This window comes from Xenopus tropicalis, chromosome 6 (assembly GCF_000004195.4).
Source record: "Xenopus tropicalis strain Nigerian chromosome 6, UCB_Xtro_10.0, whole genome shotgun sequence".
In the NCBI taxonomy this organism is placed as follows: Eukaryota; Metazoa; Chordata; class Amphibia; order Anura; family Pipidae; genus Xenopus; species Xenopus tropicalis.
In genome coordinates, this window is record NC_030682.2 from 33,564,481 (window position 1) to 33,588,753 (window position 24,273).

The 24,273-nt window shown below is 38.8% G+C and overlaps 1 protein-coding gene across 3 annotated transcripts in view; it reads right to left on the reverse strand.

Annotated features, from left to right (window-relative positions):
- slc25a13 (solute carrier family 25 member 13) overlaps positions 1-23,653 on the reverse strand; it is a 70,805-nt gene extending 47,152 nt beyond the window's left edge. Inside the window, exons 1-4 of one of the 3 annotated variants that reach the window (XM_012964183.3) lie at positions 23,544-23,653; positions 15,956-16,009; positions 14,497-14,639; positions 7,216-7,331 (exon numbers count right to left, since the gene is read on the reverse strand). In XM_012964183.3, coding sequence (XP_012819637.1) covers positions 7,216-7,331; positions 14,497-14,639; positions 15,956-16,009; positions 23,544-23,555 — 325 coding nt within the window. In that variant the 5' untranslated portion in view covers positions 23,556-23,653. 3 annotated transcript variants of the gene reach the window in all.
- Between the last annotated feature and the right edge of the window lie 620 nt (positions 23,654-24,273).

Consider the following 24,273-nt stretch of genomic DNA (forward strand, 5'->3'; position numbering starts at 1 on the left):
ACACTGGACAGAAAAAATATTATTGGTATTATATTAGGGTGGTGTTGGATAAACCACCCCAGGACAGGAGATATAATGGTCATGGTGCAGTTACTTCCCAGTACTTTATCAGTCTAATGCACATACAGGTACTAAATCCCTTATCTTGAAACCCATTTTCCAGAAAATTCCAAATTATCGGCAACGCCGGATTTCTAACCCCGGCGCCCCAAGGCACCCCATATCGGCGCATGTATGGGCAGCTTAAGATCCTGGAGGTAGAGTCCGGCATGGGCTTGGGTACCCACGGGTTACCCACAAGAAAAGCAGTATGGACGCAGGTTGCAGGTCTTATCCATATCCCTCAGCGCTGGTTTAATCCTGATTTGGATTGGAAAAGAATGAATATAATTTTGGCAGTTGGGGTTGCTGAAAATAGCTCCCCCTTGCCTGTATCCTTATTATGTTACATTTTGCCCTTTAATCTTACAGTTGGACACAGCATAGTATTTTTCTAGGCGAGTTAACAAAATATGTCATGGTGCAGTTACTTCCCAGTACTTTATCAGTCTAATGCACATACAGGTACTAAATCCCTTATCTTGAAACCCATTTTCCAGAAAATTCCAAATTATCGGCAACGCCGGATTTCTAACCCCGGCGCCCCAAGGCACCCCATATCGGCGCATGTATGGGCAGCTTAAGATCCTGGAGGTAGAGTCCGGCATGGGCTTGGGTACCCACGGGTTACCCACAAGAAAAGCAGTATGGACGCAGGTTGCAGGTCTTATCCATATTTCTTATATTAGATTATATAATGTTTTTTTCTACCCCGCCGTTCACTTCTGTTTTTGTCTTTATGGTTACTACCTGCTTAATGGTGGTCACCGTATCACAGATCGGGTTGTGGATTAGGCAGTTGTGGGTCAGGTTGGTTAAAGGATCAAAGCAAGTAAAAATGCAGGTTGCAGGTCTGGGCCATGGGTCGGACCTGCTTCCTGCAAATCGGTTGCTATGAGTTACTGCACCTGGGCAGAAATACCCCATTGGTAGTTTATGTGCTATGCACTGTTGAAATGGCAACTAACATAATATGGTATATTATAATACATAATATATAATAAAGTAAAATTAGGATATCTTATATATATATATATATATATATATATATATATATATATATATATATAGGGCTGGCATCTTACACACAAAGTGTTTAGTCATTCACTTTAATTCCTGCCCCCATAGAACCTGCAATTGAAATTTTGCTGTAACAAAAATTACATATTAATCACTGTTCAGCAGCATCTTGCAGAGGATAAAAGGGGGGATTGAAAAGATGTTATTAGTTTAGGGAGAATGTTACATTTCTGCTGTGAATTTCAGGTTTTTGTCTCCTGTGGAAGTTTTTATACCTTCTCTAATGTATCTGGTTGTATCAGATAGATAGATAGATAAGTGTACACTTTAAGATACACGCATTACTGCTCTATATTATAAACAACTTCTATTAAAATGCAGTCACTGCTACAAGTTGTTCTGGAAAAGTAAGGGCAATTATTGTGTCTTATCAGCACCGGTTTTGTACTTTAGATATAAACAGTTGCTAAGGCTTTATTCAGTTGTGTGTGGGAAGATTTGTGTATACCGTTAACAAAATTGCCCTAATGTTCTTAGATTCAAAGTGACACATTTCTCCTTGGTTTGACTCTGACTGGAATAAATTATACACGCACAGAAGAATCGATTTTGAAAAGGTTTTGACTACAGAAAGTTCTAAGTGAAAGTGCGTGGCAGAGAGAGAGAGAGAAATGCAAAATTTTAAACGATGCATGTTATTAAAGGAGGAAAAAAAAGACTGGTGATCATCTTCTGACCTCAAACCTTCATACAAACAATATTGACTTGCATGGAAATAAACTAGGCCGGTGCGGAGATGTATGTATTAAATGGTGTGTGGGGGTATGTGGATGAGGATCCATTGTGATGCACATAGAGCAAAGGTTTAAGGTGGCCATACATTGGTCAGTACTAGTCTACCTATCCCACGGAGCAGCCTGATGGGTTCCACAGGAGGAGGCATGAAACAGTCTTACAGCCCTGCAGCTCATCACATTGTATCCCTTATTTTCCCATCAGCCCTCACCATACTTAAATCCCATGCTAAATGATGTTTGCAACAATGTTACAATCTGGGAAGTGCTTCATTCAGAAACTATAACAAATGTGCTATTACAAATTAACCAGTCAGTTTTTCTGCTGCAATGGAACATTCAGATATGCCCAGCAGATCAACATAGTACAACCCTTTCTGCCAATGGCATGTACTGTATTTTCACTGCTATCCCCTGTCAGAAAACAAAACAGGTCAAGATGTCCTTGTCACCACTTATAACAGCCATTTAAAGAATAAGTAAACTTTTTTTTCCCTCTCTCTAAACATTACCCAGAATTGCATACCTTTCTCCTTGCACTCACCTTCATGCAAATTCTTTATCAAAAGCAGCTTAACTTCAGTTCTCTCTGCTACTTCCTTGTCTAGGGTGAAGCTCCACCCCCTTTCTTTGCTGAGCTCTGACTGTGAAGGTGTTCAAAATGGTGTCTACTGCACAAGCTTGCTACCTCTGCTCTAATGGAAATCAACCAGGCATGCACTGCTGTAGGCACCTCTTCAACCATCTTCATAGTCAGATAGAGGAGGAGATCTCAACAAAGGGGGCGGAGCTTCACCCTAGACTAGGAACTAGTGAGGCTGAAGTTGACCTGCATGTGAAACAGAATCTACATTAAACTGAGTGCAGAAAGGCACACTATTCTGGGGGAGCTGTCTAAAATATTTTTGGGCTTTTATGAGAAAAGGCTTAATTTATCCTTTAATTCAGTGGTTCTCAACCTTCCTAATGCCGCGACCCTTTAATACAGTTCCTCATGTTGTGGTGACCCCCAACCATAAAATTATTCCTAAGACCATCTGAAATATTTTTTTTCCTATGTTCTTAGGCGACCCCTGTGAAAGGGTCGTTCGACCCCCAAAGGGGTCCCGACCCACAGGTTGAGAACCGCTGCTTTAATTGCAAATGTTAAGGCTGAAGCACATGTAGCAGGGACAGATGGATCTCCATGCAAAAACAGTGCAACTGGTTGAAGTCATGGAATCTGGGACGTCTCCATAGTGGGTGGTGCAATAAGTTTTTTTTCCCCAATCTGTGGCATCAAGTATGTTTGTGTAGATAATGAAAAAATACATTTAGATTTGGAAATTCAGGGGGATATTTTCCCATAAGCAGTAAACTGCTGCATCTGAAAGAGGTAGAACAGTGTCATAAGGCAAGGGTGAAGGTAAGGACATACCTATGGCCCAGCCATTTTAAAAGCTACTATGCACATACAGGACATTTCTACAAATACAGCATAAAAAGTAAAATGAACACCATATGTGCTGATCAAAAAGGTAGCATAAAAAATCCTTTTTAATGAGAAAGCCAGATACTGAGCTTCTCTCTCTCATCAAGGATCAGGAAAAAAAGTAGTGCAAAAGGAGCAGAATACAATGGAAACATGAATAAAAAGAGTAGGAAAATGCCCTGAGCGCAATTTGAGGACATATAAAGGACAGCTATTAGAGACTAATTTTTCTAATGCAAGATAACAAAATCTGGCAAAAAAAAAAAAAAAAAATTATATATAGCCAGAGACAGGATAACAAAGTGACTGGGGTTGAACACATTTAACCTGTGTACAAAGGAAGGCCTACTTTGCTTTTCATAGTCACCTCATCCTAATTATGGATAATAATCCACATACATTATTCAGTGCTTCATTCACTCCCTCTTACAATGGAGAGACGACACTATTCACAGGAAAATGCGCGGCGTAATACTGCTACACATGGACATGGCACAGAGTGTGCTCACTATTCAACATGGAATAATTCATCATTTATCTCTTGAGAAGGTTGTGTGTTGGTAGGATATTGGGACTGCTGTGTGTATCTTTGTTGTATAATCCATTAGTAAATGTTGAGCTTGGCAAGATAAAAAAAACAGAATTTAAAAAATGGAGCTCATTGTAAGGGTTAAGTTGACCATCTCTGCACATTCCAAGTGGGTGTTTCAATATATTTTGAAGGCTTTCTGGCTTTGTAAAGTAGGAACTATGATGATTGTGACAGTACACAACCACAGCTACCAAAGTGAGCCCAGGCTTCTCATCACTAGATGAAGATTTGCAGAGCAAAGAGTTAATATAAATACGGATAGCTGTATTAAAAAAAAAATAGAAAGAAAGAGAATGTGCAAACAACAATGGCAATTGCAGCAAATGTCTGGGCCTAATTAAACCAAGAATGAACAACCTGTGGCCTTTTAGCTTCTACACAAAACGCAAGGTGCGCCATGTTGGAAACACAATTGTACAGCAAACTGGAAAATGAGGTTCAATGTTGATAAGTGCAAAGTTATGCACTTTGGTAGAAATAATATAAACGCAAACTATCTACTGAATGGTAGTGTGTTGGGGGTTTCCTTAATGGAGAAGGATCTAGGGGTTTTTGTAGATCACAAGTTGTCTAATTCCAGGCAGTGTCATTCTGTGGCTACTAAAGCAAATAAAGTGCTGTCTTGTATAAAAAAGGGCATTGACTCAAGGGATGAGAACATAATTTTGCCCCTTTATAGGTCCCTGGTAAGGCCTCACCTTGAGTATGCAGTGCAGTTTTGGGCTCCAGTCCTTAAGAAGGATATTAATGAGCTGGAGAGAGTGCAGAGACGTGCAACTAAACTGGTTAAGGGGATGGAAGATTTAAACTATGAGGTGAGACTGTCAAGGTTGGGGTTGTTTTCTCTGGAAAAGAGGCGCTTGCGAGGGGACATGATTACTCTGTACAAGTACATTAGAGGGGATTATAGGCAGTTGGGGGATGTTCTTTTTTCCCATAAAAACAATCAACGCACCAGAGGTCACCCCTTTAGATTAGAGGAAAGGAGCTTCCATTTGAAGCAGCGTAGGTGGTTTTTCACGGTGAGGGCAGTGAGGTTATGGAATGCCCTTCCTAGTGATGTGGTAATGGCAGATTCTGTTAATGCCTTTAAGAGGGGCCTGGATGAGTTCTTGATCAATCAGAATATCCAAGGCTATTGTGATACTAATATCTACAGTTAGTACTAGTGGTTGTATATATATAGTGTATGTATGTGAGTGTATAGATTGGTAGGTGTGGGTTAAGTGTGCTGGGTTTACTTGGATGGGTTGAACTTGATGGACACTGGTCTTTTTTCAACCCTATGTAACTATGTAACTATGTACAATATGTTTCAGGAATATCAAAGTTTTTCTTTAAAGTGAAACAATTGAGGGCCGTATCAGTCTTCCCAGGGAACAAGGCCCGGAAACAGAGTCTGTTCAGAATAGGAATCTTCTGGTATTTGACAATGTGCAGTAAACAAACAGAGCAGATTTCAGCCAGAAAACGCACAAAAGTGTCTTCTGGAAATCGGCTGCAGTTTAGTTCATAGAGCAGACAAATGGATGTTGCACAGTGAGGGAGAGCTGGGAGAACAGTAAGCACTGCTAATGCAATCCCAACCAAAGTGGAACTGGGTCAGTTCTTAAAAAAAAAATGTGTTTGCATAATTCATCCACCAGAACGGAAAATGGCCCTCTAAGAGAAGTAAAATATTTGACTATAATGTACACACTATAATACCAATACAATACACAATAGTTATATTTCCTATTAAATCAATTTCTTTAAATGTTGAATTGGACAATACAATTATAATTACAGGAGAAATAATGTCTTGCAAAAGGGGACTCAGAATACAACTTTAAGGGCTTACTACAAAAAAAAAGTGTTAATAAGATTAAATAAAGCAGTGTGTGTTGCATTTGGATGCACAGACCTGTAATGGCTGCAAAAAAAGCTGCAACGTCAGCTACATGGCCTTTCATCTACATTTTGCTTCTAAGCAGATGATTATGTCCTTGTAAGCCAAGATTGTGTGTAGGGATGCACCAAATCCATTATTTTGGGATTAGTCCGAACCCCAAATCCCTTGTGAAAGATCCGGGCAAGTACTGAACCATTTTTTATCTTCCGGGAAAAGGCGCCCTTCCAATAAGAGAGACCTGGAGCAGTTTGCAAAGGAAGAGTGGTCCAAAATTCCCGGTGAGAGGTGTAAGAAGCTTATTCATAGTTATAGGAAGCAACTGATTTCAGTTATTTTTTCCAAAGGGTGTGCAACCAAATATTAAGTTAAGGGTGCCAATAATTTTGTCCAGCCCATTTTTGGAGTTTTGTGTGACATTATGTCTAATTTGCTTTTTTCCATTCTGTTCCAATACACACAAAGGGAATAAACATGTGCATAGCAAAACATGTGTTACTGCAATACTTTTCTGTGAGAAATACTTGATTTTCTGGAAAAATTTCTGGGGTGCCAACAATTTTGGCCATGACTGTATATGCATCCGAAAAGTCATGTGATTTTAAGGATTCAGATTCAGTTCAACAAGGCAGTTTGATTAATCCTGCTGAAAAAGGTTACATTTTTGCTGAATCCTGAACAGAATCCTGGATTTGGTGAGTCTCTATTTGTGTGAGAGCTGGAATGAAAGCCACTAAATGTTTTGGTGAAGCGTAACTCAATGGTTCAGTTGAGCAACACCTGTGATGTTTTAGTAAGAATATTGTCTAAAAACAATGGGTACAAGAGTTACCCGGATTAGTCATGATCACTTTAAAATAGGGATACATTGTATCCAGGATTTGGCTAAATCCTAGCACTTTTATTAGGATGAATCCTAAAGATTTGGATTTGTTACAGAAGTCAAGTGTATTCAATTATATGGACAACTTAATAACAATTTTTTTTCCTTGGCATTTGGCCTAATTTTTGGTGAAAGACTCAGTACTCTGCCAAATCCAAAAAGTAGGGTACTATACTATCCCATAAGACAGCTAAAGTCCCATGGAGTGATATTACCATTAATGAGTGAGAGAATAGAGGTGTATATTGTTTTGTAATAAAACAAGTAATATTAGGATAGAATGCTGCCATTAGTTAACACTGCCAGTGCCAGTATCACTTTAGAAGTCTTTATATTGACTTTCACCAACAGTTTTGTAATTGAGGGAGTGAAAGGGTTTTCAGCCGGATTCTACTGCAACTTAAGAATAGAAAAGAAGCATATGAACACAGCATAAGGAACATCTCCACAAATATGTATGGTTCTTACCGAAAGTAACTTCTCCTTTCCCTGCTTTGTCAAAGAGCTGAAAAGCGACCATAAACAAGGCATCGGGAGCACACAGGACTGATTCAAAGGCGACAAATTCTTGAAATGAGATTAATCTAGAACAAAATTCAAGGAAAAATATGAAAAGAAACATCTTGAGAAAAAAAAAATGTTTTTGAATAAATAAAAACTAAACCAGCATTTCTGACCAGTTTGTATATTTAACTGTGCATAGTGTACATTACTATTATCAACATTTGTTTATAAAAACGCCAACATATTGCGCCCTGCCCAAAAGAGCTTACAACCTACAAATACATTGGATAAATATCCCTTCCCTGACATTTGAAAACCTCACACAATGCAAATTAGTCTTTTTCTATTGGGAAGGCCCTACACTAGGGATCCCCAACCTTTTATACCTGTGAGACTAGCAGCCTACAGGAAGTTCTGTTTGGCATTATACTTGTTTTTTATGCAACCAAAACTTGCCTCTTTACCAGAAGTTCAAAAATGAGCACCTGCTTTGAGGCCACTGGGAGCAACATGTTACTCACGAGCCACTGCTTGGGGAACACTGCTACACGAACAGGCATCTGTGCTTATTTCCTCGCCCAGCCAAAACAATTGCCAACATATGGTTGGTTAGTAGCGATCTGAAAGATGTAGAACTTAAACTACTTGCAAACAAACTTTCAGACTGAATATTTATGACATATAGGGGGTGATTTATCAATATTAGAGTTTCTTTTTTTTACGATTCGTCTTTTAGTGCTAAAACTCGATTTATGGTTCAAAAACTAGAATGTCTGATATTTATAAGGGGGAAAAAATCTGAAAACTGGAATGTAAAACTTTGGCATCTAAAACCTTGCAAGATTTTGTAGAAGTCAATAGGAGTTGTCCTAGGCAAAGTCAAGTTATATATTCAATTGAAGCTTTGAGTTTTTGTTTGTAACAAAAAAAAAAAGTTTGTAACCTCATAAATTCAAGATATTAGAGGTTTTTTTTTTAATTCTAACAAGTTTTCCTTCCTAATAAGCAAGCATTCAAAACGAGAGTTATTCGAATTAGAAAAACACTCTCGAATTCACAAGCTCAAATTGATAAATAAGCTCAATAATGTCCTGGTAGAAGGTTCTCCCAAGCCTCCCAAAATTATGCATTTTCACCACGAGGGATGTGATCATCTCAAAATTGCCTTTGTAATTATTTATATATCTAATTAGTTGCCGTTTTCTAGTACTAAAAACATTCAGAGTTCAAAAAATTACGTTTAAAAATGACTGGAGACATTTTGTTTGTCTTACTAAGCTTACTCAATCATTCTGCTAATGAATTCTCAAAGTCCTGCATTAATGGTAAAAAGAGGACCCAGACAGAATCTTGGACCCCTGTGGACAAGGCTCTGTTATAATGTTAGCTGGAATCTCTGTTTTAAAAAGCAACATTTTTTATGGCAAAGGAAAAGGGGCTTAAATATCTGATTATACTTCCCTGCAGAAGTTCAAAACGAAATATAACTTTTTAAAAGTTATGTGACCATTATTTTCAGCACAAATTGAGGGCAGACTGTTGCCCTATGTGGCACCCAACAGCACCTGCTCTCTCTAGTTAGGAACAACTCAGCTTTGTGCTGAGAATAGCATACAAGATGGAGCTTGAGGTAGGTAAAGGAAGGGCTCGCAGACAAACCCCCTGGGGGCACCACCATTAACTACAACAATTGTTTACATTAAAACCTAGACATTTACACTAATCAATAACTGGGATGAGGGAAACATGCAAAAGAAACATTAATCTCTACGTCAGACATTGGCTGACCTTTTTTCCCTAAAACATCTGCACAAAACAATGTATGCACTGTAGCATGGTAGTAATCCAACATAAAAGTGGAACAGCCTGTTGACTTAGCTGGGACAAGGACATCCTTCATTTATGGCTTGGTTACTGGCCTTTGAGAAGTAGAGCTGGAAACCAGCTCTTAGAGCCATTAGAGTGAAACTTGAGAGGGGTCTGGATTCTCTCTTCCGCGCTAATAGTCAAGGCTAAAGTTGACATGAGTTTTATGCAACCGTCATCATCATAATGTAGTTAAGGAGCATCCTTTGGAGCGTTTGAGAAAGTTGAACCCCTGGTTTTAGTCAGAATCTAACTTTTTGGACCTTCGGCAAATTACATACACCACAGCAAAAAGCCAGCACATATAAAAGTGGGTAGATGGGAGAGTCTTCTGTTTATACATGTGCCTGGGGACCCACTGCAGGTACAGGATCTGTTATCTGGAAACCCATTATCCAGATAGCTCAGAATTACTGGAAGGTCATCTCTCATAGATGCTATTTAAACAAATAATTTTACTTTTTCTCCATAGTAATAAAACAAAACCTTCTACCTTGATCCTTACTGAGCTACATGAATCTATACTGGTGGCAAAGCAATCCTATTGGGCTTGTTTCATGCATAAATTTTTTTTTTTTTTTTTTTTTTAGCAGATTTAAGACCTGGTGATCTTAAATCCTTATCCGATAAACCCCGGGTCCCGGGCATTTGGGATAATAGATCCTATACCTGTAAAATACTCCTGATATAAACCTAATTAAAGTACAGGTATCGGACCCCTTATCCGGAAACCCGTTATCCAGAAAGCTCCGAATTACGGAAAGCCCGTCTCCCATAGACTCCATTATAAGCAAATAATTCAGAATTTTAAAACTGATTTCCTTTTTTTATGTAGAAATAAAACAGAACCTTGTAATTGATCCCAACTAAGATAAAAATAATCCTTATTGGATGCAAAACAATCCTATTTGGTTTAATTAATGTTTTATTAATTTTTTAGTAGACTTAAGGTGTGGAGATCCAAATTATGGAAAGACCCCTTATCCGGAATACCCTTGGTCCCGAGCATTCTGGATAATGGGTCCTATACCTGTATTAAAATTCTATTTCAGGAAACTGATCACAAGTTGTAAATACTAAACAGCTACTGTATATAGAATTATTTACAGTTCAGATTTAAACAGGGAGAGTGCTAAATCTCTGAATTAATGATATACTATTTTAACCACTAAATAATCCAAATAATCCCACAGAACATACACAAAAAAGTCATACAGCAGACTGCATATATCAAACAAGCCACATAGGTATAGAATCCATTATACAGAATGCCTGATATATTTTAATATAAATATATAGGAACAAGGACAGCACTCCTAGGATTTAAAGAATTGTGAGCAAAATGTAAAAAAACAAAATAATAATAAAATATAATAATAATAATAATAATAATAATAATAACAACAACATATATATAATGCACATTTGTGATCACAAATCCAGTCAATGTTTTGGTATGGTTTTTCATCTTTAGGAAATTAAAATGCACCACAAAGAAAATCAAACGAGCCATCTTTATTATATTAAAAGGCACATCCATTATGTTCAAAGACAAGGGGTTGTTATAACCCTGAGAGAATGTATGGCAGACCGAAGCAATTGATCTGAGCAGGTCAAGCAGAACAGGAGGCAATGAGCTCTGGCAGACACAGGTATGAGGTAGAACATGAAGACTCTGCCACTGCTATTGACAATGCTGTTTACTCAAAAAGGGAATTGTATTAAATAAGTTGTGTCACTGTGGTGTCCGACAATATTTAAAGTTAGTCTGAAACTACAATTTTGCACCATCAAACAGAAAATTTGGAAGTTACCTATTTATTGTGCTGTGCGCGCTTTAGCTTGTGGCTTCTGTAGTACTGTTATGGTTTTCTGACAGCCTGCTCATGTGGTGGGAGGGGCTTTAGAAAAGAATTCTGGGAAATGTAGTTTGCCTTGAATCTAGACACACTTAAAGTGGGGTAAAGCGTGTGAGCACAAAAATGAGTAAAAGAAAAGGTTGTTGCTTTCTTGTAGACACTGTAAGGTCAATTCACTAAAATTCAGCACTAGGCGATCCCAATGGATTCTCAGCATTTCAAATTTTAGCTAATCTATAAACTACCTTTGTAAGTGTCGGCATTCGTTAACAGGGAAGTGTTAGTCAAAGAATACATTTATTAGAGCTAATTAGAGGCCATATGGCAAATGTATTCAAAAGCTTGAAGGTAGTAGAAAACCATTCTGCTGTGTGGGGTGTTCAAGCTCAGTGCTCCCTGTAAGCTCAAACACCTCTCTGAATAGTTAATGCCCATGTAACTAGCAAGTAGGGATGACTGATTCAGGGATCTTTTTTTCCCACTTTTAGCAATCATTCCAGTGTGGAAAACAAATTGTTAAATTAGAAATGCTCAAAATTTAGGTAACAGTAACCATCTTTACCATTATTGAATATTATAGGGCAGACTGCTCAGTTGGTTCAACAGGCAATAACATTTAAAGCAAGGGCCTAGATTTAATGCACATTATTATGTCTGTCAGCACCAACCTCTTGGATATTGCTCTCAGTGGCCTAAAAGCAGGTGGTTATTTTTATTTTTTTTTTAATTACTGACTTGGAGGCAAGTTTTGGAAGCATAAAGACCATGTGTACTGCCAAACAGAGCCTCATGTAGCAGGTCTACACTGCGCTACCAAATAACCAATCACAGGCCTTACTGATGCAGGACCTAGGACCTTTTTAATGCTTGCATGGCTCCTTACATTTATTTTAATCTAAATGCTACTTACAGGTTAAAAAAAAAAAAAAGTTGGGGACCCCTGGTCTATGTTTTGCACCTAATAATGACTGAAAGGTACCATACTGCTTTCCTCTACAGGGGCCTTTTTCACTGAAATCATTCATAGTCAATGAAGATTGCCTCTGCAGAGGTTAGCATTATGGCAGCTCCTGCTTGTATATATAAAGTGAATATACAACAGAGAAGCAATGTTGTGTTTACACAGAGCTCTATGCATTTGTATTTATTGTCCCAGAAACTGAATTTAATAGTTTAACAAACTGGACATATTTCAAAAATTTTATTGCACAGGGGACATATTTGAAACGCACGCAGCACAACATGTAAATCCAAGAAGAAAGTTCAAGCAGTGATTTAAACTGTGCTGCATTTGTAAAAGCTCTATCGGCTTATTAACATTGCTGTTACGAACAGCATAGATTATGCACAAGGAAAGCCCAACCCTCAGTATATCTACAAAGACATTATTTACATTAGTCCAATTGCTACCCTAGCAAAGAATAAAATCAATGTTTATTTCAGATACTTAGCCATAATATACAGTATGGCAGTGTTTTTCGCTAGGTCTGTGTGTAGCTTTTTATCACAAATATCAGTAGTAAATATTTGCCATTTATATTTTTACCCTATAAAGAGGACTATGAATGTGGGCTTATTAATGTACAAAGCACAGATACAAATACTGTAATTTTCTTGGGGAAAAAAAGAGCTTTGTTAAAATGAGGATTTGAAGATTGATAGAGAAACGTTGATAATAATAATAAAATCTGAGGCCTGGAGTGCTTTATTAAATAAAATCCTGTGTATTAATATGTGGGTTTTAATCAGATCACTAAAGGGACAACTGGAGGATCTGCTACGGCAGCTGCATTTAAATTAACCCAATTTTTACAAGTTAATTAAACCAGCTATTTTCTTCTTATTGTATTCTGCTCTCTACATAGGCCTGCCTGCCAGTAAATCACAACAGATTTACTCTGTAATAACAGTGACGTATTCATTTACTTAAATTATGACCCACACAATAAAGTAACTGAGCAGCAATTTTACACAGTCAATTACATGCGTAGTTCTTTGTGTTTAAAGAAGCTGAAATAATGTCGGTGGTACAGCCCCATCTCCTAAGCCCAGGGCCGCACAAGGGCAGTTTCCGTGGCAACGCTTTCTCTTTCTGGATTAGCGTAACCCTTGATTGCACATCATTAGGTGTCATTAAATAAAATTTAAATATGAACTTGAACATACTACTTAAAATGAAGCCTTTTCATGTGTGTAAACAGGTGTTCCAATATACAGTGTATGCCGGGAAGAGTAAGAATAAATCCTTTTCCCACTGTTTCTCTCAGAAAATCAGATATGCGTGCATATAAATGTTCACATTTATTCTAAATATATGGATTTGTCCCCATTTTATCCCTATTTGTAGATTGAATTATTTATAAAGTGGTTGATCCTACTAATGTCCGGGATGCTTTACAGCAACAAATAGCCTTGGACAGCAGAAAAAGGAGATAAATATTTGCCTGTAATAAGAAAATTCTAGGATGTGGTTTAACCTAACTAGAAAAAAATAAAAGCTTATCCAGCACTCAAACCATGCTAAAATAAAACCTACTCTACTGGGAATGGTAAACAAGATGGCGACTCTGTGTTAGTTTTATCCAGGCCAGGGCATTTTTTCTCTAATTTTTTCCATTTAATGGGGGTGTAACAAATAGGCAAACCCCCACAGTGAAATAAGGTTTCTTTGTCCTTTAAAGGCCAAAAAAGTAGATTGTTGGCCAAGATGTGTGCCCAGTAGTGATGAGCAACATTTTTCAACAGGTTTTCACTGAGAAAAACGTTGCAGAGAAGAAAAAATTGTAGCCCATTGACTTAATTGAGTTTTGTGAATTTTCGCTGTTCCGTGAACGTTCTTGGCACAGATGCAAATATAAGCATGGGCACCAAGGAGTTAAGTGTCCTCTTGTATGTCCCTATTGGCAAAATACTACAAGAAACAAAAGGAAAACTTTTTAAAGAGTCGAACCACCCCTTTAAGAATACAATTTTCTCTGGTGCAAAAAGCCCCATGAATCAGTGATTTCACTGTAAGACATAAGCACTTCATTCACATAACTTTTTATATTTCCAAACTGTACCTGTTAACAGCAGGTTTATCACTGGACCCACTGTTACTGGCCACACATAAACAAATAATATATGCAGGCTTTCCTCTTCCCTAAACAAATACTGCCACTTTGCTTTTTTTTTCCAATGTCTGCAATGAAATGCAAACTACTAATAAACTAAGTACATACAATTTAATTTAAAATTTAAGGCAACAGTTATTGCAGTTTAATGTGTGGTTACAGCTTTCAAAAGCAAAAAGGGAAAGTAGTAGTAATTAAGCTTTTCTTGTTTTAAATCCCATGTCTATAACATACTAAATATAAAAAATGTTTGCAACATGACCCTTGGACTTTTGAGAGTACATTATTTTGGGGGGTGGACAATAACCTTGGACAGATCCAATACTAGTTTCCCAAACTTTCAATTATCTATCAATATATTAAGAAAAAGACCTGCATTAAGGCGCAACAAAGCAACATATTCTCACCCATCTTTGGTTTGGTCCACCACACCAGCCAGAAGCTGCAGAGTTTTTGGATTAGGTTCGCCATCACCACTGAGGTTCAAGTAACGTCTGACAAAGTCAAGTGGGGACATAAAATAATCCCCATTTTTTTCCACGCTTGCATACTGTGGGAAAGGAGAAAAATGTAATTTTATCATGGCATCAAAAGGACATTGCTGCAAGTTGTCCATGTTATGGCTTCAAGACAGTCTGTTTCATTCCCAAAACTGACTCAACCACTGTGTTTAAAGGAAAAAAGTTCATCTTTTATACAAGAATTCTGTTATTTTCACAATCCTTAAAGAGTTGTATATGGACCGGTGCTGCCCAAGTTTCAGCGGAGTTTATATAGTATAATAAATACAATGCATATGGGACAGTATACACCTATATATACATGTTTAACACAAGTAAATGAATAGAACTTATTACCTAGTTATTTTTATTATAAAGCAGTAATTGAGCATTAGTTTGATTCACATATGGATACATGTGTTTGTTTCTCACTGTGGCTAACCTTGCATGCTGCCACCTTGCTATTCTGAATGCAGAGGAGTGTTAATCATTTCAAAGTACTCCAGACAGTGGCCGTATGAGCCGCAGAAGCCTGTTAATTTTATAACAATGGTACTGATTTTCTAATTGAAGTATATTGCAAAAAGGCTTTTTTTTTTATTTAGAACCAGAAAATAGGCTATCACTGTGTTTGCCTTTACAGGCCTTTTAATAATTAGCCCCAGGGCTGGAACTAAGGGCAGGTAAAAGAAGCATGTGCCTAGGGCAATGCAGGGCGCTAGGACCCTTGGCACATACCTCTCTTGCCACCTCTAAGTCCAGCCCACATCAGAAACTGCAAGGGTCCAGGAAGCAGTGGCAGTGATGGTCAAGGGTGGGAAGAAAAGCAGGCTAGATTGGCCCAGGGACTTGCCTTCAGCACCCACTAATATTAGCCTGGTCCTGATTAGCCCTGTAGCATTAGCTTCAATGACAGGCCAGGCTAATTTTCTTAAGATTGGCAACAGCTGAGTTCAGTATATAAAATTTGGTGTTTCCAGTAGGGAAATCCAGGATTCAGTTTGGTATTCAGTGAAGATTCTTCCTTTTTTAGTAGGATTAGGATTCGCCCAAATCAAAGTGTCCGGCCAGACCAAATCCTTAAAATCATGTGACTTTTGGTTACATGAACATGGAAGTTAAAAAAAAAAAATGTATGAAAAAAAATATAAACTATATTTCTTTAATGGACTACATTACATGGACTCACATGGACTCACATGGACTATTCAACTTCCTAGTATGGCTAGAGCAGTAGCACTTTAGACTGTTTGATTTAAACTTCAGCCAATGCTGACTAGTATGGATGACTAGAAGGAATTCTGCTGCCCGTGACAGCTTGGGAAAGCCATTACAGTCAAACAATAAAAAAAAAAAAAAATCTTACCTTGTAAAATACAGATTTCAGATCAGCTGGATCAGCTCTCTTGGTCAATGCTACCTGAGAACAAAAGAGACAAATGAGCACATGTCACTAAACAGACATGCCAGGTTCAATGTCACCGGGATTTCCATGTGACTGAGGCAAAACTATTTTTCATATATCTCACACCAAATTAGATTATGGCTTCTGCTGACCAGGGATAACAGTGAATGAAGTGTGCTGTTTGTAACAGCTTTCTAAGACTGCCAAGTCTATGTTTGTGTCATCCTAAACATCCACAGAGGGGCAGAAAACATGTACGGCAAATGCCATAACATGGGCGAACTTTTCCCTGACCTTTAAAACACAGCAACTAATTAGATATGCACTCTCATTATTCTAACTGCATTAGACCAGTAAAAGCTCACCAAAACCTATACAGACCACAACAGCTAATGCAGGGAGGCCCCAAGTAAGGAAAAGGGGACTAACTTTGTAAAAGTCTATAGCATTCTTCAAAATGGTTCATAATAACCAAGTCATTTTGTGTTGACAGTAATATTTTCTTTTTACAGTAGCGCTAAGTAGAACTAGGAGAAAAACTAAACTGAATGCATATTCACTCTAACAACAATATTCCCCACTAAGAACTGGAACCAAAACAAACTCTTGAATTATACATATTATCTGATCTATCATTAATATCTTCTGACTTCTGCATTCTCCATATAGTGGGACAAACTTGCAATATATTAAATATAGCAGATTGATATTAAATGGATGATGTCAGACAAAATCTGTGAAGTGATTGGGCAATGTGGGGCTAATAAGTTCCTTGCAGGTCTATATCTGGCTCACGGAACTCCAGCTGGATTGCGCCGTTTTTGCACTGTTTTTTTTATTATTTAAACTGGAACAAACAATTTAAGATAACATTAGTGTGTTGCTTTAAAAAGCATTAGGTTGCAGCGGTGACACTTAACAAAACAAGTAAAAGAATGTGAGGCGTTCAATCAGTAAGGATAAGCTGTGGCACAGGCATGACGTAGCGAGAGGCAAGTGCATTTTAATTTAATTAAATTTAAAGAACAAAAAGAAGCATTTGTTGCTGTCAAAAAAAGAAGTAACTTAAGGACAAAAATTCTACATTGTAAAGGGCAAAGAAACTAGTTAAGCCTCTGTTGACATTCTGGCAAAGGATTCCAGATAAAATACAGTCAACTGGCTACTGCAGTATTTGGATAGTGTAGATATAGTAGTGCAGTAAATGTAATGTAAATATAGTCTCGACAGCCATGCAGAGGTGGGGTCCCTAGGGGCTATTAGGGTCAGGGCTTAATCTGCATGGTTTTTGTATGTTCTTCCAACAGGTTTACTGTTTTGACTGCCATGGTGCTCCCAGAAAATAGCATCTGTCTGAATTCACTTCCTATTCACATGGTTGGCCATGCCTCTCAGTATATGGACAACTTTATAGAAGTTGGATGTAATTTGCAAACTCTCCCCAAACAAACACAACTTGATATTCAGTTATCTGCGCCATACTATAATAGTTTGACATAACTGGACTAAGGAGCTGCTTAAAGGGGTAGTTCATCTTTAAGTTAACTTTTAGTATGTTATAGCATTGCCAATTCTTAGCAACCTTTCAATTGTTTTTTCATTTGTTATAGTTCTTGAATTATTTGCCTCTCTCTTCTGAATTTTCCAGGTCACAAATGGGGGTCACTGACCCCAGAAAAAAAAAAAACTATTGCTCTGTGGAGTTATAGTTGTTTTGTCACTTTTTATTACTTATCTTTCTATTTTGGCCCTCCTCAATTCATATTCCAGTCACCATACAAACCACAACCTGGTTGCTAGGGTAATTTAGCAACAGCTGCTGAAATTCCAAACTAGATAGCTGCTAAGTAATTTGAAAACCACCAATAATACAAAATGAAGACCAACTGCAGCTTGTCTTAAAATAGCACTCTCTAAATAATATTAAATGAATTTAAAGGTGAATTTTAATGTTGCTAAGTATTAACCTGTAGCAACCAATCAGCAGGTAACATTTATTGGACATTAATCAGAAATCAAGGATCTCATTAGTTACTATGGGTGAAGGAAAATGTGAACATTTTATTATATTATCACAAAGTCTCAGTGGATATTTTGAGAAGTAAATTATTTTCTTCCCCCTAAATAGATCTGCTTATACAGAACCAATGTCACTTGGGACAGCTCAGTAGACACCTGTTGATCTCTAAAGAGAATGAAACCAGTGCTTAGAATGACAAAAGCCTCTCACTCACTCCCGTGCTGAACAAAAATAAGTGAAATCAATGGAGCTCCCGTGGCGTTATATATTAATCTGCTAAAACAAAAAAGGGTCAAGAAATTTTAGCTAAAGTTGCCACTCTAATCCAGCTGTAAAATCTACTTACCCCAGCCGTAAAGGGTCTCAATTATCCCACCATTAAGTGGCTCCGTGGGGGAAGAAGGAATTAAAAAAAAAAAATCAACATGGACCACTTGAAATCCAAGGGAATTGGACAGTGCAAAGAGGCTTTATTCCTGGATCAATTTGATATCCAGAGTTACTTACAGCTAAGCCTGCACAGGGGGTGAGCGGGTTATTCTTCATAAAACTAATGGAAAGAGAAAAACAATTCTATTTCCAGAATCTGAAATCAAACTGGGGGCAAAAAAATGAGAGAATAAGAGCTCTTGGACAAATATATTGTTCCTAAGTAACATGCACCCACAAAACTATATAAATGCATATTCTAAATGTTACAAATCTGATAACAGCATTACATTTCAGTAAAAGTAGGACTAAAATGTATGGTTTCTTGCAGATAACTACATTTAGAATCTTTAAAGAGCTAACATGCACCACATATCTCATTATTCCATACTGGCAAGTCAACCTATAGCTGTGCATTCCCTAGAAGCATTTGTTGTGACCAAGTGGGCTAGAAAACTGATCTATGGCTTATGTTCTATTACTGTAACTGCATGACTCAAATTCACAGGCAACCTGATGCTGAGTTGACAGTGTTGCCAACTTCAGAAAAATTTCTGTAAAATGTTTTCTAAAAACCAACTAATTCAGTTAAAATGTGACCTGAGACTGCACACCTGGGCCTTATATACAGCGCTATAATGCTCTAGAGGAGTGATCCCCAACCAGTGTCTTGTGAGCATCATGTTGCTCACCAGCCCCTTTGATGTTGCTCCCAGTGGCCTCAACGTAGGTGCTTTTTTTTGAATTCCTGGCTTGTAGGCAAGTTTTGGTGCATAAAAAAAACAGATGTACTGCCAAACAGAGCCTCATGTAGGCTGCTAGTCCACATAGTGGCTACAAACAAACCAAATAGCCAATCACATTCCACATATTGGATCTGTTTCATGCTTGTGTGGCTTGCCAACACTTTTTACATCAGAGTGTGGCTCATGGGTAAAAAAAGTTGGGGATCCCTGCACTAGACCAATAATACCTAACATATGGATCAGTTTCCAAAATTAGGCTCCTATGTTTTTTAGAGTGGGTCTCTATGATCCCTAATAATTGCGTTAAATATCCTGCTATAACAGACTGTGGTAATACATGTTATAAGCCTTCTCTTCTGATCTAAGGTAATTTTTTTCGACATATATTTACCTGCGTCTCCATATATTCCTTGCCAACTCTTCTGTTCCTCTCAGAGCCACTGGTCAAACCACTCACTAACACAACTTTCTCCCACCATAAACCTGTCCTTCCGCTGCTTGCTTCTAGCACTCCATTCTTTAAACCCTCTGCAGGGAATCCTCTCTCCCCCTCCCTAATCCCCCGGAGAAAAAGGTTTAGAAACCCTGCTCCAGAGGTTGGCATGTCGTGTCCACTAAAGTCCCTTGGAATTCAGTTGCCTGCACACATACACAGAGAGGAATGGCATCCATGTAGCTTAATTCCAATGTCTCATTTTTACTTTGGGAAAGAACATACCCAGCATGATCTTCTTAAGGCCACCATCAACCATGAGAAGGTGCTGAAAAAGAAGACAGCTGTACAGTAATAAAAGTTTATTAGAAGCCACCTTGGGAGTTCCATAACCTGTAAATAGTCATGGATCTCCTTTGTGGCAACTGATATCGTCATATCCCCATTTATAACTGTAATGAATAGGAAATGAGACACCTAGTTCATAAGACCTTGAATGACTTCTACACACCAACTGGATTCTTGCCGAATTAAACAAATAATACGGTCATGTGTTCCTGTGACACACAGCAGGACAACTAAAGGGCTAAAGGTACTTCACAAGCAGGACATTCCAAAAAAGGTGCTTGGCTCTCAGCTTGAAAATGTGACTATTTGTGTTGCAATTTTCTAACAAAAAACATGTTATGAATGTCTGATTAGACAAAAATTTCATTTGTTTATAAAGCCAATTATGTTTTTCCAACATATTTATTAAAATATTTATTAGTAGAAGGTTGTCTCTTAAACTTGTTTGAATAGCAGTGGCTATTCCCAAAAATGCAGAAAAACCATTAGTGATCAGTGACCACAAGGCTCTATTCCAGTGTATTATCTAAGCACTTTGATATGTCACTTCTATATGAGACACTGCTATATATTTCCTATAACTTTAAACACCTGGAAGTATACCGGCACTTAAATATAGCAGCTAGGAAAAGTCATTTTGTTTTTGCCATATGGCATATTAAGGTGAACGGAAAATACGGTAGGTGCATCTATCTTTGCAACTTGATTTGAGGTACCTTCCACACTGCAAATTGCATAAAACTACAGACTCCCTTTTCATAAAATGACTAAAAGAAAAAAAAGTTGAACATATAGTCAGATTTTTAACCTGTGCAAACGATCAATTTCTGACAGATTTTCACCAAATTGGTTGGCAGGCCTGTTGGAGGGCACCATATAAAGGCAGATAAGCTGCCAACTTGGTCTGAATGACCTGAATTGGCATTTTAAATATGCCTGCCTTAGGCAAAGTATCAAGGCAGCTGGTGATCCTTTCTGACCTCCAATTGCAAATTAAGAACACCCAAAGGCACATACCATGAACTACCAGCAATCAATAAATCCGGTAATGGAAGAAGGCCAGCAATGGGTATAAATGTACTGACTATTATATTCTCATATGACAGAAACAGATCTGAAACATGGCAAAGCCCAGATTGACTGATCTCGATAGTCTCGCAAATGGCATATAGTATGCAGTAACATGCTACAGACCCATGCCTTATATTGGATATGTGAGTGGGTTGTTTGGGTCTTAGTTTCTTCAAATACCAAGGTTTATTTTTAATCTTAGTATGGACAATGACCACTACCAACATTTTTATCATTTGTCATCTAAAGTAAAAGACTCATTTTAAAAACTACAATTCCCAAACATTGTTTCAATTCTTCTGTGGCTGTGCTTACTGGCCTACTCTGTTTCTATCCACCATGCAAGAGAAGCCTGCAGACTCAGCCGTTCCTTTAAGTACTGTACCTGGGAAATTGTAAAGAAGTAGCTGCAAAGGCCATTCATTCGACTCAATAGGTTGCCTGGAACATTCCAGTGCTGGCTGAGCATTCATGCCTCAATCTGAAACATACTGCTGTCATTTTGTTTAAGTTTGTTTGAACATAAATAGTAAAGGATCTATTGGAACGCTTGGGACCTTGTTTTTTCTGGATAATAGATCATTCTGTAATCAAAATCACCAAAACTTATGGATACTAAACAACATTTAAAGTTTAATAAAAACAGTGTAAACAGGGATTTATTCATGTTTATTTATACTGTTTAATTATTACAGAGAAAAAAAAAAGTTTAAAATATAGGAATTGTTGCTTAAATAGGACTCTATAAAAAGCAGCATCACTATACACCTTAAAATCTGAACACAGATATATATATATATATATATATACATACACATACATACATACTGATTTTCTGCAATGTGTAGGTGTCATTGATAGTGTACATAAAGTGTACCTATTAATTATAGCTTACATTTCTACCAATAAATCTCTTTGGTCATTGGTCATGATAGCATCATTTCATTACAAGTGTATATCATTAAAAGCCTACAGATAATATAATACCAAGGTTGATGAAGGTGAAGTACAAAGAAAAAAGAAAAAGTATCAGATGACTGGTCAGAGCCTTTATATAACAGTAGCGAGTAAAAGTCAGACAAACAAATGCAATTAGAGAATGTTAACCTTCAGCGTAATTAGCCACAGAACACTGAGCAGATCTAGGTTTCCTTGCAATCATTTCAGCCTATTCCTTATTATCCCGATATAACATAATAATGATCACAAAGAGGTTGACAGCCATTCAGACAACTGATGAGTCAGATGCAAATTAGTCACCCTTACAGACAGAGGGGAAACGGGCCACTTAGCAGCTTATCTGCTTACTGTCAATGTCAGAAGCTATAAACTAGTATAAATGAAGCAGGAGATGGGGAAAAAGTGCTTGGGTTGTAATTAGCGGCCATGAGTAAACAGAGCTCTGTCTCTGGAGAACAATATCGAGATATGAAACTGCCCTGTGTAAACGCTCAAATGTCCTGAGGTTGGAGGGTATCCTGCAAATGTTACAGCACACTCCACTATTCCCCATAGAGCAGGTGCTGAACTACAACTTTCATTATCATTAACCAGTGAGGAAGGCCACTGGGGAGAGGATAATTACAGCACAGGTAGTGAAGAGATGTAAAGCTAGCATGCCTAACTGGTGTATAGCAGATAGAAGCTAGAACTCATGGGCTAACAACAGGCAGAGGGCCATAGGATCTGAACAGTGTGCACTGCACTAATGGCAGTGGCATTAAATCTGCTGGTAGAAAAACTTTACAGCAAATAAGCCACTTTTTAAAGTCTTCCAGTTGTTAAACTGCATCTCCCAGTCCATTCATCTGTCAGAAAACACAGGGAAATGCAGTTCAGCAACTTTAAGGCAGGGCTGCCTAACCTTTCATAAAATCTAATCAGCCACACAGAAAGGAGCTTGATGGCTGAGTAAATGAGCTGAGCCAAACTAGGCTGCACCTGCAGCTCCAGCACTCAGCCCCCCCCAGCACTCAGCCCCCCCCCAGCACTCAGCCCCCCCCAGCACTCAGCCCCCCCCCCAGCACTCAGCCCCCCCCCAGCACTCAGCCCCCCCCAGCACTCAGCCCCCCCCCCAGCACTCAGCCCCCCCCCAGCACTCAGCCCCCCCCAGCACTCAGCCCCCCCCCCCCCAGCACTCAGCCCCCCCCCCCAGCACTCAGCCCCCCCCCAGCACTCAGCCCCCCCCAGCACTCAGCTGAAGTGACAGCCCTGGCAGGTAACACAAGCACCTTGCAGATTGCACAGGCCTGCATTCACAGGCCCAATCTGATCTGATGTTTATAATAGAACCCCGATAAACCAGCTGACCCAGTTTTACAAGGACAGGCGGTAGGTCACAGGCTCTGTATCACAATACACTGAAATAACTTTCCCAATGAACAGTGTCAGCATAGAGTCAGCATAGTGTCAGCCAGGGCAGCGTGCGGCTACTCCCTATCATTAAACTGTGCAGCCGGGCGGTATCAGGGCTCAGGCTCCTAGCCATTGACACTCACATACCTTGGCAGCCATGCTGGGCAGAACTCACACACTTCCCATCAATACGTTACCCCAGGACGTCCCTGCGCCGTACACACAGATCAGGCGTACGCCTGCAGTTCATTGGCTAGATCAGGCCCCGCCCCCAATGCTGTTCACGTGATCGCAGCGTCCTTGGGTTGTGTAGATACAGGGCATGGGGAGGGGGTGTGTGGTGCAGTAGCTACTGACAGGAACGTTCTGTTCTGCTTCGGCTGCTAATAATGTTGCACCCAGCTGGCTTGGGATGGAATTGGGTCTCACAACTCCAGGGTGGGGAAGGGCTTGGGAGTCCGAACTGGCTGAGGGGAGATGGGGTATTCCAGGGCTTTAATGCTCTCAGTGCTAAGCCCCTGCAGAGGCCGCTTCGCTTAAAGCCTGCGTATGTCACAGCTACAGGCAATCGTGTGCATAGGAATTGTATAACCTGTTAGTTTGCCGGGTTTTTAAACATATGGCTTGTATCTACTGAACTGCTTTTCCCTGAGTCCTTGATATGGTAGGAAAGAATAGCAATGCTGCTTCAGCCCGCTCAATAGAATTATTGCTAAAGGGTTTAGCATTCTTTAAAGAGCTACTGACACCAGAAATCAAACCTCTTTTTTTTTTAAATCTATTCAGGGTCGGACTGTGCTGCTGGGACAACGGAATAAACCCAGTGGGCCGAGACCCAACCCTTGTCAGCGCTCCCCCGGCCAATGGTGTTCCTCCC